This window comes from Nicotiana attenuata, chromosome 3, assembly GCF_001879085.1.
Source record: "Nicotiana attenuata strain UT chromosome 3, NIATTr2, whole genome shotgun sequence".
NCBI classification, from domain to species: Eukaryota; Viridiplantae; Streptophyta; class Magnoliopsida; order Solanales; family Solanaceae; genus Nicotiana; species Nicotiana attenuata.
This window is the reverse complement of record NC_031991.1, coordinates 41090656-41110322: the sequence shown is the minus strand read 5'-3', so window position 1 is coordinate 41110322 and position 19667 is coordinate 41090656. Positions and strand designations below refer to the sequence as shown.

At 38.2% G+C, this 19667-nt stretch overlaps 1 protein-coding gene across 5 annotated transcripts; it reads left to right on the top strand.

Moving 5' to 3' along the window:
- Positions 13853-18308, top strand: LOC109223592 (phosphatidylinositol/phosphatidylcholine transfer protein SFH12-like). 5 transcript variants are annotated; one of them, XM_019387967.1, is made up of 14 exons: positions 13853-13910; positions 14402-14510; positions 14873-15134; positions 15254-15353; positions 15450-15716; positions 15863-15940; positions 16028-16129; positions 16215-16264; positions 16432-16531; positions 16648-16743; positions 16829-16927; positions 17107-17230; positions 17341-17735; positions 17818-18308. In XM_019387967.1, the coding sequence occupies exons 2-14, from the start codon at positions 14465-14467 to the stop codon at positions 17902-17904; spliced, it is 1806 nt and encodes a 601-aa protein (XP_019243512.1). In that variant the 5' UTR covers positions 13853-13910; positions 14402-14464; the 3' UTR covers positions 17905-18308. The 5 variants fall into 5 exon arrangements, with proteins under 5 accessions (XP_019243512.1, XP_019243514.1, XP_019243513.1 ...); XM_019387969.1 differs by having other exon boundaries at positions 13895-14048; positions 17500-17735; XM_019387968.1 differs by having other exon boundaries at positions 13895-14048; positions 17347-17735.

The following is a 19667-nucleotide window of genomic DNA, read 5'->3' as shown; positions in this document are numbered from 1 at the left end:
GCTAAATTTTGTCGCTACAATCAAGCATCTATCGAATTCTTTCCCTATTCTTTTTGTGTGAAGGATTTGAATACGGGGGCACGCCTCCTGCAAGGACGGAGCAAAGGGGACCTCTATGAATGGCTAGCTGACAAGTCACAACATCGTCCATCTTCTCCTCTTGCTCAGTTCACAACTACATCCACGCCAACATTACACCTATGGCATGCCAGACTTGGTCACCCTCAACCTAGAATAACGAAATCATTTGTTTCTTCTTTTAAGCTTCCTGTTGCTAGTAGTAGAGACGATTCTTCTACATTCTGTCATTCATGCTTATGCAATAAAAGTCATCGCCTTCCTTTTGGTGACAATTCCATTAGCAGTTCTAAACCTTTTGAATTTTTGTACTCTGATGTCTGGGGTCCTTCTCCTATTCACTCATTTGATAATTTTCGAGTTTAAGTGATTTTTGTGGATCACTATACAAAGTACACTTGGTTATTCCCATTAAAGAATGAATCAGATGTTCGGGGAGTATTTGTGAACTTTCTTAGAATAGTGAAAAAACCAATTTCACCTTACTGTTGGCACACTCTATTCAGATGGGAGTGGAGAATACATAAGCTCAAAATCTATCCTTACGCAGCATGGCATTCAACATCTCACTAGTCCTCCCTACACTCCTCAAATTGTTGGAACAGTTGAACGCAAGCATCGGCATATCATTGATACTGCTCTAACTGTAATGCACCATGCATCTGTACCTTCACGTTTTGGGTCATTGGCTTGTCAAACGACTGTATACTTTATCAATAGGATGCCTACTCCATTTCTCAAACTTCGTTCTCCTTTTCAATGCCTCTTTCACACATCTCCTAACCCTTTGAAATTAAGAGTTCTTGGTTGTTTATGTTACCCCTAGTTAAAACCATATAATAACAATAAACTTGCTCCCAAATCAAGACCTTGTGCCTTCATGGGATACTCATCTTCATAGTTATGCATGTCTTGATCTTTCAACCTACAAAATATTCATCTCAAGACATGTCCTTTTTATGGAACATATATTTCCATTCAAAAATAATCAGCTAGGTCTTCTCAGAATAGAATCATCACTCTTGCACCAGTGGATCCACTCCACAGAACCAACCAATGCTTCTCCAATACAAAACCAATCAGATATTGCCTTTGAACCTATCTCACATCCTCCCTCAAGAAACTCTCCTTGTCAGCAACCACCCATGGAAGTTTCGTTGAGCTTATCATTGCAGGATGACGTTTCACCTTCAGTCGAGGTACGATCTTCTCCACCTTGTTCTTCTTCCACTACTACGCCTCTTCTCTCTTCTTCTATCACACAAGTGGTACCTCTTCATCCCTCAAGAATGGTGACGAGATCTCAAAATAATGTCTTCAAGCCCAAACAAGTTTTTGACTACCTTGCTGTCCCGCCCAACAAAACACTGCCACTAGCACCTCATACGTTTAAGCAAGCAAACAAATATATTGAATGGCATGATGCAATGCAATTTGAATACTCAGCCCTTTTGAATAGTGCTACTTGGTCTCTAGTTCCTCCAACTTTTTCACAAAATGTGATAGGCTACAAGTGGGTGTTTCGTGTAAAACACAATGCAGATGGATCAATCGAACGATATAAAGCGCGTCTAGTTGCAAAGGTTTTCACCAAAGACCGGGTATTGATTTTCATTCTACCTTCAGTCCAGTCATTAAACATACCACCATTCGTCTAATTATTTCTTTATCAATGTCTTTCAGGTGGCCCTTACACCAACTAGATGTCAATAATGCCTTTCTCCAAGGAACCTTGCATGAAGAAGTCTATATGCTACCTCCGGAATTCGTTGATCCTGTTTATCCCAATTATGTCTGTAAACTTCATAAATCCATTTATGGACTTCGCCAAGCTCCAAGAGCTTGGTATACAGAGCTCAAGAACTTTCTTCTTTCATGTGGTTTCAGCAAAACTCACTCGGATAACTAACTGTTTGTCTGGCGTCAACACAATATCTTTATCTTTGTTATGGTGTATGTCGATGACATTGTTGTCACTGGTTCGTCAATCAAGCATGTCGACCACACTATCAAGTTGCTGAGCAACAGGTTCTCTATCAAAGGTCTTGGATCTAGCATTTTTTTTCTTGGTGTCGAAGTCATTCCACATTCAGATGGTCTCTTACTTACTCAAAGCAATTACACTGCTGAGCTATTAGATAAATTTCACATGCTGGAAGCAAATGGTGTTGCTACTCCCATGTCAACAGTGAGCATCTATGCATTAATGATGGAACATATTCAGCAGATGTGGAGCTGTATAGACAAGTCATTGGCTCTCTTCAGTATCTTAGTTTTACAAGGCCGGATATTTAGTTTACCATCAATAAGCTTGCTCAATTCCAACATGCTCCATGGATTTGACATTGGCAAGCAGTTAAGCGCTTGCTCAGATACCTCAAAGAAACACTGACCTATGGACTTCTCATAAGGCCCTCATCCACTACCATACTTCATGCTTACTCTGACGCTGATTGGGGTGGAATGCTTGACACAAGACACTCAACTTCAGCTTATGTCATTCTTCTTGGGTCCAATCCTATCAGTTTGTGTTCTAAAAAGCAGTGAACAGTTGTCCGCTCATCCACTGAAACTGAGTATCGAGATGTTGCACGAGTTGTAGCTGAACTAAAGTGGATTGTTAATCACCTTAAGGAGCTGCATCTTCCACCTAAGACTCCGCCAAAAATCCTATGCGCTAATGTTGGAGCCACTTATCTCAGTCGTAATCTTGTCTTCCACATTAGAATGAAGCATGTCGCCATTGATTTTGTCACGACCCATTTTCTGAACAGGCCGGGACCGACACTTAATCTCTAAATATGACCGAGCGAACCATCTCTACTTATCAACTCTATATAACTCCAAACTTTATATACAACAAGGCAATACTCTAACAAATACTTTTGATTAATTTAAATATTCAAATAAATCAACTCCAAAACTTTATTCGTAGTAACTACTGAATTACTGCTAAGTTATTATAAAATAACATCTGAATCTCAACCCAATGACTATGTCTATGAAGCCTCTACTGATAAACTGACGCACTGCTCAGGACATGAGATTTCCTGGTCAGTTCTCTAAGAACAAAGAAATAACTAAATAAAGATGACTCTAACGAATACTCCACGAATAAAAGCGGAGCTCACCAATAGCACGGGAAGCGAAGGAAGTCCTAACTCGTAGCTTGCTCGCCTGCAAATCCGGTTCCTACGTTGTACCGCAGACCAACGTAGGTTCCCAAAAGAGAATGTCAGTACCATCCATTGTACTCGGTGAGTCTCAACAACTGGGGGCGAAACTTTAATAACATATATATTATGAGCAAAGGTTATAAATGCATGTAAAACATAAAGCTTATAAGAATAATTCTAAATAATTGCATAATAGCAGTTTATGAATATTTTAAAAGAAATTCTTTCCTTTTTCTTTCTTAAAAAAAATACTTCACTTTATACTTTGGGAGTTCCAACTATCCTGACTTAATTCTGTCTCAGTCACCGTGTGATCGGCACGGGTTCGATCCCAACCTGATCGAATAGGCCCAATCCACGAGGAGCCACTCGCTTCATGGTTCTCAGTGCTCATGTATCATACCTTAGCATGGCTAAGTAAATTCTCAGCAACGAGACCCTCGGCTCGTGTGCTCCCTACTTTGGCACAAGTAGTTTCAGGAAGTCAACGCCTTGGTCAGGACCCTCGGCCTGGACGATGACCCCTTCTCAGAATAAAGGATACTCCCAAAAATCTTTTCTTTCTAAAACTTCTTCTTGTGACTTTTCAAGTCTAAATCTTTTATCCATACTCATACTGGTATCCTTAAATGTAAGGCATGACATAAGAATGAAACAAACATTCAAAAGTATTTATAAAGGTTCTTGATCCTTCATGAATTTTCAACATAAAAATGGCATATATGAATAACATAAAAATCTGAAATTTATGCACATATATCCAAATAATCATCTAAACTTTAGCTAGAAAATAATTCTAAGCTAATAGGTACTTACTACTCCAATTAAGTACAAAGAATAACATAAAACTCTGAAATTTATGCACATATATCCAAATAATCATCTAAACTTTAGCTAGAAAATAATTCTAAGCTAATAGGTACTTACTACTCCAATTAAGTATATATTAACTCTTTTATGCAATTCATCAAACACCTGTATGCGTGCTTTTGTGAGTTAATCCACTTTAGTAAAGGGTTATATCAACTCACCTCAAAACTCCTTGAGCCAATACGTTAGGCCCCAGTCCATATTATGCCCGTCAAACAATTGATTCTACAACAACCGGTGCCTTTTAATTAATTTCAAAGTTTCACACCTAAACATGAAATTTGATGGTGATACAGAGAAACAAAAGAATTAACTATTAAATTCTTACCGATTATTACTATGGGGTAATTCACAGTAGGGAATTTCACATACCTGAGTTTAAGAATTAGTGATTTGTAAAGAACCCTAGAATTTTCGTTGCCTGTGCAAGTATTTCGCTAACGCCGCTTCTATTTTTCTTTTGTTGGGCAACAGAATGTCGAGCTTTGTTTTCAATTTTCCTAAGGCTTACGAGTTTTGCCTACTAATTGCCAAAAACCCTTTATGGGCTTTGTTGCACGTGACTTTTCTTTTGCTTTCTTTCTTTTTCTTTTTTTATGTTTTGTTTTGACTTAACTAGTTTTTAATTATTCCTACTTTTAATATTTAGTAATATTTAATTATTCCTACTTTTAATATTTAGTAATATTAAAATTATTAATATTCCCTAATTGTACATCCAATTATTTATAAATAGAGAAGTAACTCAACATCAATCACAAGTGTTTTAATCCGTAATAGAAGTATAATTTAAGATTATAAAAAATTAAATTCTATATTAGCGGGTCTGGAAACTTTTATAGTTTTGAGGAGTGTTACAATCTTCCCTCCTTAAAAACATTCGTCCTCGAATGTTGCTAGGGCCTTATTCTTAAGCTTACAATTATTCCTTAGGTCCTTGAACCTCTTAAGTTTTCTTAGCACTACCCACTCTTCCAAGGGACTCAAAATTTTGGCTAACTCCCTAAATTTTCAAAAATTTCGGTAGAGTTTCCTTTGTAAATTGGATTATCAAAAAAATATCCCTGTCACAAATATCACAACTACACCAACAACAACCAAATATACCATAACAGGCCATTCATCGGCACCATACACAGCTCATAAATTAATTACTCACACTCCGGCAAGGAGGTACCACAATAACTAACAAGAATCTAAAGCACAACACTTTAGCAAAAGTAAATCACTTTAATGAAGTAAATATACTCTCGCATAAACTAAATCACTACAACAGCTAAATATAATCTAGGAAGGACATAAACACTTGCTAACTTGTATTTAATAAATGAAATATAAATGTCAAGCAAACCTAGGTTCACATACCTTGTTACTCAAATAAATAAGGATACTTCTTCCTCATATCTTCCTCGACCTCCCACGTAGCTTCTTTTGAATCATGATTACTCCACAAAACTTTTACCGATGCTATATCTTTTGTTCTCAACTTTCTTACTTGCCTATCGAGAATTTCTATAGGTACCTCTTCATAAGTCAAACCTTCTTTAATTTCTATGGTATCGGCAGGTATTATATGCGACTCATCATGAATGTACTTTCTAAGCATTGACACATGAAAGACAGGATGAACAGAGGACAATTCAACGGGTAGCGCTAGCTTATAAGCCACGCTTCCTTTCTTTTCTAGAATCTCATAAGGTCCGATAAATCTAGGGCTAAGTTTCCTTTCTTACCAAACCTCATAACTCCTTTCATTGGTGAAACTTTCAAAAACACCTTATCACCAACCATGAACTCTAACTCACGATGCCTCTTGTCAGAATAAGACTTTTGACTAATCTAAGCCGCTTTAAGTCTTTCTCTAATTAGCTGAAATTTCTCCAAGGCCTCACAAACAAACTCTGGACCAATCAACGGCACCTCTGCTGGTTCAAACCAACCCACTGGAGACCTACATCTCCGCCCACACAATGCTTCATAAGGAGCCATACCAATGCTGGCCTGGTAGCTGTTATTGTAAGCAAATTCTATAAGTGGAAAGTGATCATCCCAGTTACCTCCAAAATCTATAAACACACGCACGCAGCATATCTTCGAGAGTCTGAATGGTCCTTTCTGCTTGGCCATCGGTCTGTGGATGAAAAGCGGTGCTTAAATTGACCTTTGTACCTAATCTTTTCTGAAATGCCTGCCAAAAATGCGCCGTGAACTGAGGGCCTCTGTCAGATATGATTGAAACTGGAGTACCATGCAATCCAACTATTTCTTTGATGTACAACTACGCATACTGCTCCGCGGAATCTGTCGTCTTTATTGGTAGGAAATGCGCGGACTTTGTCAGTCGGTCTACAATAACCCAAATTGAATCATGTTTACGGTATGTGCGAGGTAGACCTACTATGAAATCCATATTAATCATCTCCCACTTCCACTGTGGTATCTCTATGTCTTGAGCTAGGCCACCAGGCCTCTGATGCTTGGCTTTAACTTGCTGGCAATTTAAACATTTAGCCACATGATCTGATACTTGTTTCTTCATACCTTTGCACCAATACAACTCTTTCAAATTTAGATACATTTTAGTAGCACCTAGGTGGATAGAGTACCTCGAACTATGAGCTTCCTCCATTATGGCCTTCCTAAGACCATCTACATCAGGCACACATAACCGATCATTCAACTTCAAAACTCCGTCACTTCCTAGAGTGAAAGTAGTGATTTCTTTGCTTCTGACTCCTTCTTTTAATTTTACTAAGTACGGATCTTCGTCTTGCTTAGCCTTAACATGGGCAACAAGGGAGGATTGCGCTAAGGCGTAAGCAGTTATATCTCCTTCTTCGGTCTCATCCAATCTAATTCCACCATTTGCTAGTTTTTGAATTTCTCGACCCAAAGATCGCCTTTCATAATCTTTCAATAGCTCGAGCCACCTTCTCTGTCTCAAATTTAGTTCGTTTTGCTTGAAAATGTACTGGAGGCTTTTGTGATCTGTAAACACTTCAGAATGCTCGCCATAGAGGTAGTGTCGCCATACTTTTAATGCAAACACCACTGCTGCAAGCTCCAAGTCGTGTGTGGGGTAGTTCTTTTCATGATTCTTTAACTGCCTGGAAGCATAAGCAATAACTTTTCCATTTTGCATAAGAACACAACCAAGGCCCACTCTGGAGGCATCACAATACACTGTGAAACCACCCGAACCTGTCGGCAAGGTTAACACAGGTGCAGTGGTCAACCTCTTCTGTAACTCTTGAAAACTCTGCTCACAAGTGTCTGACCATTGGAACTTAACTGCTTTCTGAGTCAACTTAGTTAATGGAGCTGCAAGTGAGGAAAACCCCTCCACAAACCTTCTATAGTAGCCAGCTAATCCCAAGAAACTCCGGATTTCGGTTGGCGTTGTCGGCCTAGGCCAGTTCTTGACTGCTTCTGTCTTCCGAGGGTCTACTTTTATTCCTTCACTAGATACCATGTGGCCTAAGAATGCCATTGACTGCAACCAGAACTCACATTTTGAAAACTTGGCATAAAGTTCATTCTCTTTCAAGGTCTGCAAGGCTATTCTGAGGTGTTCTACATGATCTTCCTTGCTCTTAGAGTACACCAAAATATCGTCTATAAACGCAATAATAAAGGTATCCAGTAATGGCTTGAAAACTCTGTTCATGAGGTCCATGAATGCAGCTGGAGCATTTGTCAACACATCACTAGAAGTTCATAGTGCCCGTAACGAGTGCGAAAGGCTGTTTTAGATATATCTTCTTGCCTGATTCTCAACTGATGGTACCCCGACCTCAAGTCTATTTTTGAAAAGTACTTTGCACCCTGAAGTTGATCAAATAAATCATCAATTCTTGGCAGTGGGTACTTGTTCTTAATGGTAACTTTATTCAACTGCCGATAGTCGACACACATTCTGAGAGACCCATCTTTCTTCTTGACAAATGGGACCGGGGCACCCCATGGTGAAACACTTGGTCTGATGAAGCCTTTGTCAAGAAGGTCTTTCAGCTGTTCTCTCAACTCATTAAGTTCTGCTGGAGCCATCCTATGAGGAGGTATAGATATGGGCTGAGTGCCTGGCATGAGATCAATGCCAAAGTCTATGATTCTTTCGGGAGGAAGTCCGGGAAGGTCATCTGGGAAAACTTCTGGAAATTCTCTAACAACTGGCACTGATTGAAGAGCTGGTGGTTCTGATTCTGGATTAATGATGTGAGCCAAATAGGCGAGACATCCCTTACCGATCATTCGTTGTGCCTTAAGGTAAGAAATAAACTTACCTACAAGTGATGCTGAACTACCCTTCCACTCTAAGACTTCTTCATTTGGAAATTGGAACCTGACTATCTTGGCATGACAATCTAACATAGCATAGCATGAAGATTACCAATCCATACCCATGATCACATCAAAATCCACCATCTCTAACTCTATGAGATCGGCTTTGGTGTTGCGACCTTGGACTGAAACTATACAACCTCTATAGACTCTGGTGACTTTCATTGACTCGCCAACTGTAATAGATACTAGGAATGGCTCACTAAGTTGTTCAGGTTCTAGTCCGAGGTTAATTGCAAAGTATGGAGTCACGTATGAAAACGTTGAACCTGGATCCATTATGGCATAAGCATTATGTGAGCAGACTAAAAGTATACCTGTAATAACTTCTGCAAATGCCTCTGCACTCTGACGATCAAGTGTAGCAAACAAATGGGGTTGTCCCCCTCCCTGAGTAACTCGGTCTGCACCTCTGCCTGCTTCATGCCCGGTCTGATTATGAGAACCACGAGCCTGAGGTGGTGCAACTGCAATAGATGAGGAACTAGAAGGACGAGTTGATCCACCACTGAAATTACGTCGCAACTTTGGGCAGTTGGCCTTTATATGACCAATGTCTCCACAATGATAGCAACCATGAAACCCGAGCTTGCACTGGCCTGAATGTTGCCGCTTACATGTTCCACAAAGACCTTGTTGTTGTGAATGTTGTTCAGCATGACTCTGTCTATGTGAGGATGATGTCCTAAAATTCTGATTCTGGCGAGACTGGTTTCCATAACTCTGAGTACGTCTGAAGGAAGACCCATCACCTGACTGATGACTGGACTGAGCTGGTGCTAATGACTCCTTATTAGAGGAATCCCTTCCACCTCCGCTGGATGTACCATTAAACCTGCTCGTTGTTCGGGGTTTCTTGTTATGCTCTTTTTCTTCTCTCCTTAGTTGTCTGTCTTTTTCTAAGTGCTTGGAAAATCCCACAATAGAGGAGAAGGCTTTCATCCCTACTGCTGCAGCTGATGTCGTATCTTTAATGTGGTAAGCTAAACCGCCAACAAACCTGCGAATCTTTGCTCTTTCAGTCTTAACCATGTGAGGAGCATGCTTAGCTAACCTTATGAATTCCATGTAGTACTCTTGCACACTTTTATTCCCTTGCTTGAGCTGTTCGAACTCCATAGCCTTATCTTCCCTATCCTCTTCTGGGATAAAGTTAGCCATGAAGGCCTCTTCAAATTCTTCCCAAGTAGGCGGACCATCATCTTCTTCTCTTTCCTTTTCCCACATCTCAAACCAAGCGCCTACCACATCTCTTAGCTGGTAAGCAGCTAGCTCCACAACTTCATCATCAAATGCTTTCATCACTCGAAGAGCTTTCTTGACACCCTCCAGCCATAACATCGGATCTTCATCAACTAGAGAACCATGGAACACTGGAGGACTCAACTTTAAAAATTCATTTACTCTTGAGGATTCAGAATTGTTCTGTCTATTTGATTGAGGTGGAATCTCATCTCTTCTCTCATTCTGGTTGGCCATGAATGCTTTAAACATCTCCATAGCGCTATTGACAGCATTAAACATCTGACCCACCTCGGGAGATATAGTTGCCTGAGCCGGAGCTGCTGTTGTGGGCGATACTGGATCCTGAGGTACTGGATCATTATGCTCCACCCCTTCCTCATGTTCAACCCGGGGTACTTGAACCCCCTTTGTGGATTTATTCTTTCTTCTCTGGGTTGAAGCCTTTTTAGTTCTGCCTTGGGCCACAATAGTAGCAATAGTTTCTTGAGCAGCATCCTGACTGTCGGTGTCAGAGTTGCGAGTACGAGCCATTTCTGCGAGTTTTAAAGAAACAAATACATTAGATAGTTTCTTAGAGGTAGGCTCTACTGCACGATCTAAAGTATGAAAAAAATGAGACTTTTCCTAAATGCTTGTAGCCTCCTGTTTATAAGTATGGCGCGCTTCATACCCATAAACAAGACTCTACTAACACGGCTTCATATACTCGTAGGACTCCATAAACCTGAGGCTCTGATACCAAGTTTGTCACGACCCATTTTCTGAACAAGCCGGGACCGGCACTCGATCACTAAACATGACCGAGCGAACCATCTCTGCTTATCAATGCTATTATAACTCCAAACTTTATATGCAACAAGACAATACTCTAACCAAATACTTTTGATTAATTTAAATATTTAAATAAATCAACTCCAAAACTTTATTCGTAGTAACTACTGAATTAATGCTAAGTTATTATAAAAAAACATCTGAATCTTGACCCAACAACTATGCCTATGAAGCCTCTACCGATAAACTGATGCACTGCTCCGGACATGAGATTTCTTGGCCAGTTCTCTAAGTGAACAAAGAAATGACTAAATAAAAATGACTCTAAGGAATACTCCACGAACAAAAGCGGAGCTCACCAATAGCACTGGAAGAGAAGGAAGTCCTAACTCGTAGCCTGTTCGCCTGCAAATCCGGTTCCTACATTGTACCGCGGACCAACGTAGGTTCCGAAAAGAGAATGTCAGTACCATCCATTGTACTCAGTGAGTCTCAACAATAGGGGGCGAAACTTTAATAACATATACATTATGAGCAAAGATTCTAAATGCATGTAAAACATAAAGCTTATAAGGATAATTCTAAATAATTGCATAATAGTAGTTTATGAATATACTAAAAGAAACTATTTTCTTTTTCTTTCTTAAAAAAATACTTCAGTTTATACTTTGGGAGTTCCAACTATCCTGACTTAATTCTGTCTCAGTCACCGTGTGATCGGCACAGGTTCGATCCCAACCTGATCGAATAGGCCCAATCCACAAGGTGCCACTCGCTTCATGGTTCTCAGCGCTCATGTCTCATACCTTAGCATGGCTAAGTAAATTCTCAGCAACGAGACCCTCGGCTCGTGTGCTCCCTACTTTCGCACAAGTAGTTTCAGGAAGTCAACGCCTTGGTCAGGACCCTTGGCCTGGACGATGACCCCTTCTCAGAATAAAGGATACTCCCAAAAGTCTTTTCTTTCTAAAACTTCCTCTTGTGACTTTTCAATTCTAAATCTTTTATACATACTCATACTGGTATCCTTAAATGTAAGGCATGACATAAGAATGAAATAAACATTCAAAGGTATTTATAAAGGTTCTTGATCCTTCATGAATTTTCAACATGAAAATGGCATATAAGAATAACATAAAAATCTGAAATTTATGCACATATATCCAAATAATCATCTAAACTTTAGCTAGAAAATAATTCTAAGCTAATACGTACTTACTACTCCAATTAAGTATAAATATTAACCCTTTTATGCAATTCATTAAACACCTTGTGTGCGTGCTTTTGTGAGTTAAACCACTTTAGTAAAGGATTATATCAACTCACCTCAAAACTTCTCGAGCCAATACGTAGGCCCCAGTCCAATTTATACCCTCGATTCTACAACAACCAGTGCATTTTAATCAATTTTAAAGTTTCACACCTAAACATGGAATTTACTGTTGCGATAGAGGAAGAAGGGAATTAACTATTCAATTATTACCTGTTACTACTATAGGATAATTGAAAATAGGGAATTTTATATACCTGAGTTCAAGAATAAGTGAGTTATAATGAACCCTAGAATTTTCCGTGCGTGAGCAATTCCTGGCTGCCTCTGTTCGTTTTCTATGCCTGGCGTGAATAAACAGAACTTTTGTTCTGTATTGCTTTAAGGCTTTAAGCCTTTGCTTTTTAAGTGCCACACGTTTCTTACCCTTTCCAAGGCTTTAAGCCTTTTTTTTGTTTTATTATTTTTGTCCTTTTTGTTTTGTTTTGCCTTAACTAATAATTATTTATACCCACTTTTAAATATTACTAAATATTACTGATATTAAAATTATAAATACTCCCCTAATTGTATATATATATATATATATATATATATATATATATATATATATATATATATATATATATATATATATAAACTGATAAACAAGGAATCAAGTGTATAAATTAAAGAGTAAAGTAAGTTAAACCAGTGTTTAAGAAAGTCTCGACCTCGAGCTATGGCAACCTCGAGGTAGGTGAATAAGAACAATGAAATAATAATAAGGCAACTCTGATGAACAGTAAGCAAGAAAGTGATGTATGTATATTCTCTTGTCAATGATTGATGCGTTACAAATGATTGGGATCCCCTTTATATAGTAGGGGAATACTAAATAAGGTACCCTTCTAATTACAGTATGGAATCTTTTTATACAGCTGTCTAACCGCCTAGTTCAAATCCATTCCGGAATTTATGCCATGATCTTAGGGCCACCGCGGGAATCTCGCTCTTTCTGTTATAAAACCATAACGGTATCATCTCGAGGTTGGTCATACTCGGCCTCAGTGTTCATCGAGCGCTTCGACCTTCGAGTATTGTATTCTGCCATCGAGCTCGAGCACGATCCACATTGAACTTGTTCTCGACGCGACGCCTCGAGCCTACAAAATAGGGCACATCTGATTTTAACCGTATACACACTCAAATAACAGGGTTACTCAACAAAGAAGGAATAAAAAGACCTTTTGAGTTGTCAAAGATGAAACATAAGAGACGCATCAAAAGGAGTTACACATATATATGTGTGTATACCTAGAAATAGTACATATATTCCCGGGACCCCCTAAACACAAAATCTCTACGGGGGCACTGGTAGAAGGTGCAGTATTCATGCTAAATGCAATTGGGATCAATTCCCCGCCCTTTCTAAAGGGCAAAATCATCACTTAGCTTTTGATGGGTAAATTGGTAAATGAACTTTTAATTTTGAGAATATTTCCATTTTTAATATAGTACGATGATATTATAGTATGATATGATGATGATTAGTGCTAAGGTCTAAGGAATCTTTTAGTCCCTTAATTATTGATAAATTTTGATCTTTATAATATATGATCTAACATATTTAATGTTTTTATTTATAAAGTTTTTAATGTAAGTTTACTTTTAAAAAATAATAAAACTGATGCCTGAATTAAAACGAAAAAAAATGGAATATTTTCATTCTCGTATTCTGAATCCCAACAAAGAGAGCAAATTCTTACGTAATAATCTCGTGTGTGCCAAATAACACATTTTAATGCTTCACAAGTAATATGTAAAGTATAGTCGTGAAAATTCAAAATACTGCTAGCGTTTAGAATGTACATGGAGTAAAAGCGCAATGGCATTTATTTATAACTGGGAAAATAAAAAATAAATAAATGTACTAGAAATGTTGGTTATATGCATGAGACACGGTTTGGTAGTTGGTTCCAAGAACAGAGGGCCAGTAATTTGCTTATCACTCCAAATCCGATTACTAATGGTGGATATTATTCCTAAACAAATTTTACAGCTTGTCCATTCACTTAGTTAAGGACCCCCGTTTGTTTCGAGCATAGTAGTTAATTAGGTAATTTAAGAGAAAACTTCTCCATATTTTCTTATTGTCCCTGCCATTTTTATTGTCACTGGTAAATTACTACACTTTTCTTTTGTTTTTCACCCTATCAATTCCATCTTGCTTACCCAAAACTCCACCACCTATGTGAACTCACTAATGTGAGCTCCCCATAGTTAGTTCTACGTCTCGATAAAGGAGAAAAGTTACGGTAGGTAGGTTGTTATATTATGATACATCTTCATTGTAATAAAATACCTAAAAGTATAAATTACTTTCCAATATTAAAATAAAATAGGCTTGAATGGACTTTTGATGTTTATCTTTTCAATTGAAATTTGCCATTTCTAGCATTTCATGGTGTAAAGTTTCTTGATATACGATCACATTGTCTTGAATTTATTGTGTATGTTTCCCATTTATTGCTCGTTTGCTTCAATCTTGTTTGGCTTTTTTTGATTACTCATTTCAACGGATCTCAACTATTGTCGAATATGCATGAAATCTTTGTTTCTGTTGGTGCGTTGAAGTTTGTTCTTCTCTGATTTCACTTCGTTTTAATAGGTGTAGGCATTCAGCAACAGAGTAAATTTTATAAATTGTCACAAATTTTATTGACCCGCAATCATGAGTGGCAAAATGTCAGGACCTCTTGAAAGACCAGTCACGCCAAGTAAGTTCTATTTCCCTTATTTATTATCTCTAAATGTAGTTGATGCAGAATATTTACATGAAGCTATAGTTTAAAACTTACTCTAGAATTGATGAAAATTTATATCTTGGTTTTAGAATATATCAAATCACCAACATCTTTGCTATAAGACCCCCTCCATGGGGATCGGAAAAGGTTGTATTAAAGTTTTGATTGATAAGTAACATGGTAATTGCCCCTGTTGGTATCGGAAGTGATAATAAATGTGGGAAGACACGTGTCACGAAAAATCCTATGAAAAACACAATCGTTTCTGCGTCTCTCTTTTTATCATTTGGATGTGTGAAATCTACGTCCTATACATCCGTTTTCTAATTTTACAGGTATGGAAAATATTGATATTGAAAATACTGAGGAGGAGAGGAAGCCAAGGCTTGGGTCATTCAAGAAAAAGGCACTTAATGCCTCCAACAAATTCAGACAGTCTCTTAAAAAAACTGGCCGGAGAAACAGTAGAGTCATGTCTGTTGTCTTCGAGGATGAACATGACGCGGAGGAATCAAAGGCAGTTGATGCCTTCCGTCAAGCACTAATCCTGGAGGAATTACTTCCTGCTAAACATGATGATTATCATATGATGCTAAGGTAACAAAAGTCTTTGCCTTATATAATCATGGTTACAATTTCATGATGCGTAGTGATTTTTCCTAGTACAATGCTTGATGACAAGTATTTGTGTTGCTACATTTTGAATGATGATACAGGTTTTTGAAGGCCAGAAGATTTGATTTAGAGAAAACAAAGCAGATGTGGTCTGATATGCTTAATTGGAGGAAGGAATTTGGTGCAGACACTATCATGGAGGTACTTTTGAAAACGCCATATCGGGTTTGACAGGGAAAAAACCACAATTCTAATTTGATTTAAGGTCTAATTCACCTTTTGTAACATCTTCCTTAGGACTTTGAGTTCAAGGAAAAGGAGGAGGTCGTCAAGTACTATCCTCAAGGGCATCACGGAGTTGACAAAGATGGAAGACCAGTATATATCGAAAGAATTGGTCAAGTAGATTCTACCAAGCTCTTGCAAGTCACAACAATGGACCGTTATCTCAAGTACCACGTGCAAGAGTTCGAGAGGACTTTCAACGACAAATTGCCAGCTTGCTCCATTGCAGCCAAAAAGCATATTGATACAAGCACAACTATTTTGGATGTACAAGGAGTGGTACGTTGCGCTTTTAAAATAAAGTGAGAATATCCGTCTGCTTTGCCTTAGAATGTGATTGCTGCAATTGTTTGTTTCCAATGATTTCTTCGTAACAAGTAAAGGTGCGAAAAAAGGAATGTGTATTTACATATATCATGCCTCAGGGACTTAAGAATTTCAACAAATCAGCAAGGGATCTCCTTCAATGCATCCAAGGTGTGGATGGTAACAATTATCCTGAGGTACTTGATTCTTGCTGGCCATTAGTTAATTTTGAGAAATTATTTCACGTTCCTGTCGCTTACTTGAATATTTTATTCACTGTTTAGAGCTTGTGTCGTATGTATATCATCAATGCTGGTTCTGGATTCAGGCTTTTGTGGAACTCTGTCAAGTCATTCCTTGACCCCAAGACGACTGCAAAGATCAACGTAAGCCCACATTCATCTTTGCATCTTAAATGGACTGTTTAAATCTTTTCATTGGAATAACAAATTCATGGCTCGTTTCTTTTAGGTTCTTGGTAACAAGTACCAGAGCAAATTGCTTGAAATAATTGATGCCAGGTAAATACAGGTGAATTTAAATATTCTCTTCCACTTTCCTCACCATACCTCCAGCTAAATGTCCCGAGGATATGTGACTTTGATTCTAGTCCAAAAATAATACGAGACAACGACTTTATCTATTTGATAGCGCCTAAAACGACTTGTTTGTCACTACCTTGTCTCAGTGAACTTCCAGAATTCTTAGGTGGTACATGTACTTGTGCTGAAAAAGGAGGATGTATGCTTTCTGATAAAGGCCCGTGGAATGATCCAGAAATAATGAAGGTTAATTTCATATCTGTAGTTTCAAAGTTTTAGTGTTCAATACCTTTAAACCTTGTAATATTTCTGAATTACCTTTTTCCATTGACACGCATAAGATGTGATTAATTTGATGCCAGATGGTTCAAAGTGGCATGCATAAATGCTCAAAGAAAAGTGCCAGTCCAACAGTTGATGAGAAAACAATTTCCGAGGATGGCAATGCCAATCCGAAGGTGCCTCTCGTTGTTTTTTATTCTTCATAAAGCAATGAAGTGACTAAATATATCGGATCAACAATAACTTTCGTAGATGTTGCAGGAAGCAAAGAAGAGCAATTCCATTAAAATGAGAACTGCCTCTTCCAAAGTCCAAAGGGATCATGCATCTCATACGCAGCTCTCCACCGTCCACGAGGAAGTAAGTTTCTTCTTCATCCATCAAATATTAGAATGCACCAAATTTTATACTTCAATTTTTCATGAAATGAACTTAAGCTTCGCTACCATGTGTATCGACGAAGTTTGAGAGAAATAAAATGGATTTTCTTTGTTCTATCAGTATGTCCGAAATAGAATAAAATGGAAATGTATTTGTAGGTTGAAGTAAAGAAAAACCTCCCTAGCACATATGATTCTGATAAGTACATCCCTGTGGTGGACAAAGCAATAGATGAAACTATGCCTAAAGCTACAAAAGCCGACAACTATGCCATTGCAAAAGGTACAGAGTTATTCCCTTATTGTACATCAGATGTTCAATTGACAAGATGCTTTTACTTTCAATATCCTGCTTCATTTTGTAGTATTAGCTTTTACTTGCCCTGTTTTCAGCTTCAGATTTCTTACCCATGCACGATATTTCTAAGTCACCCGAAGGATTTAGCAACCACCTTTTCACTGGAGTGATGACATTCGTGATGGGGGTCGTGACAATGGTCCGAATGACACGCAATATGCCAAGAAAGCTTACGGATTCGACCCTCTTGTCAGGTTCCCTAAAGGCCGTTGACATGGTTAAACCACAAGCTCAAGAACATCGGTTGAATGGACCTGCCATCTCGAATAATGAGTACTTCAGCATGATGAAACGGATGGGAGAGCTCGAGGAGAAGGTCATTACTCTTAGCAACAAGCCTAGTGCCTTACCACCTGAGAAAGAGGAAATGCTCAACAATGTCATGAGTCATGTTGATAAATTGGAACAAGAGCTTTGTGCAACCAAGATGGTATTATATTCTTCTCTTGATCAATCAATTCACTAGTTTCACATAACATTAATTTATCCACTTCTCATATTTTTATTGGCAGGCACTCGAGAAAGCTCTTGCTCGTCAAGAGGAGCTCTTAGCCTACATTGAGAAGAAGAAGAAAAAGAAGAACTTCTTTGGTTTCTAAGCGCGGAAGCCACAACAAGAAATGCTGCTTGAATGACACGCCACGCTTATTAAGTTCCCCATGTTAACTTTAATGTAAGCTTATTGTAAATGATCTGATAGAGGCTTTGCTCTAGTCATCTTCGGCGAGATTCACATTCCCCAGCAACTTCTTTGTGAGCTCTAATAGTAATATACTCTGTATATTACACATTCAGTGGCTTGCATTTTTGGTTCTTAGTTTTCTGTATATAAGGATAATAGCAGTTTGCATTAGTTCTAATTGTTGCCTTGCAAAAATAGAGCTTCTTTTGTTGTTTAAGATAGTCTCCATCTTGCTTCTTGTGTGTCAAAGATATTTTGTTTCTTTTTAATCCATCTTGTACCTCCTTTTCTTTGATTACATGGAGAATGAATTTAAACCTGCTATAGTAGGTTAAATTATACAATCATGTCACTTAAAAAATAATTTCATGCAAATAACTCCATTTAATAACCATTGATTGATAACCTACACAACAAATGGCAAATAACCAAATTATTTAAAAACGGCGCATATAACTTAAATCTTATAAATTTGTAATTTCATCTGTTATCGAGGCATCTTAGCAGCAAAAATTCTGCTTCTCTGCATAAGAGAGATGAATGTACAAAGATATCCCACATGGATAATTGATATGTAGATGCTATTTCAGAAACACAACGTTATGTATAACGAATTACGAATGCCTGCTGGATTCACAACATTATGTACAACGAATGCTTGCTGAATTTTGAACACGACTATGTTAGTCCAATCCTATACAAATTCTTTTTTTATGATAGTAGTATTTGGACCAGTTTGCCCGAAATTCAACTACTGTGAGGAAGCCTGCTACAAACACAAGCACAAGTGCCGGGCTGAAATGAACAGTAGAAAGAAAGGATAGGGGCCATACTACACCCTTCATGCACGAGACAACAATGACAGGAGATTGATCGGTCGGTGTCGGTTACATTCATAACCATGAGCCTAGAAAGGTACAGGCACCAATGGACCACTTGGAACTGACCGAATCAAACCCGGTAAGCATTTTATAATCATTCCAACTCTCGGTCTTTGCTACAGTTGCGTTCTTCTACGCAAGAAGAAGACTCGTTGCTCGGAACACCAGCGTTGTCCATATACAGAGACACGAAAGCTCGAACTTCATATACGAGAATTATAAACGAAAACTCGAGACTTGAAATGAATCCAAGTGGAGGTTCCTTCTCAGGGCGCAAGGAATATCATGCAAAAGACAGCTACTCGGCCGATCTCATCCGCTTGAAGAAACCAATGTGCTTGTTCTCAACGATTAGAAGGCCTCACACTGAGTATTGTAATTGGGATCATGTTAGCACAATCAAGTTAATTTTATTGGAGAAATTTTCATAAAGCACTATCTTTTAGGGGTAATTAGCTATCTATAGATACCATTTGCTATATTACGGATTGTAGATACGTTTTCTGTTGTTATAAGATGTATTAGATGTATTTAAGCCACTTATTCATGAATACAGTAGCAACAATAGGCGTGAATCAGGGAAGTCCAGCTAATCAGTTGTTGTATTCGACTGTATTCATGGCGTGAAACATGGGATTACAGCTGGACAGATTATTGTATTCGACTGTATTCACGGCGTGAAACATGGGATTACACTGTTTTTAAACGGAAAGTGAATCATTTAACATAATAGACTCCTAATATAACTCAACAAACTCAATTATAACACACAAATTTTGTATTTCCAGTTATAAAAAAG

What these genes read in the sequence shown, in the direction of transcription:
- LOC109223592 (XM_019387967.1), top strand. Translation starts at nt 14,465, where the DNA reads ATGAGTGGCAAAATGTCAGGACCTCTTGAAAGACCAGTCACGCCAA. An exon ending in GTGCAGACACTATCATGGAG is followed by an intron (nt 15,354 to 15,449) that starts GTACTTTTGAAA and finishes CATCTTCCTTAG; the next exon opens with GACTTTGAGTTCAAGGAAAA. An exon ending in ATGATCCAGAAATAATGAAG is followed by an intron (nt 16,532 to 16,647) that starts GTTAATTTCATA and finishes ATTTGATGCCAG; the next exon opens with ATGGTTCAAAGTGGCATGCA.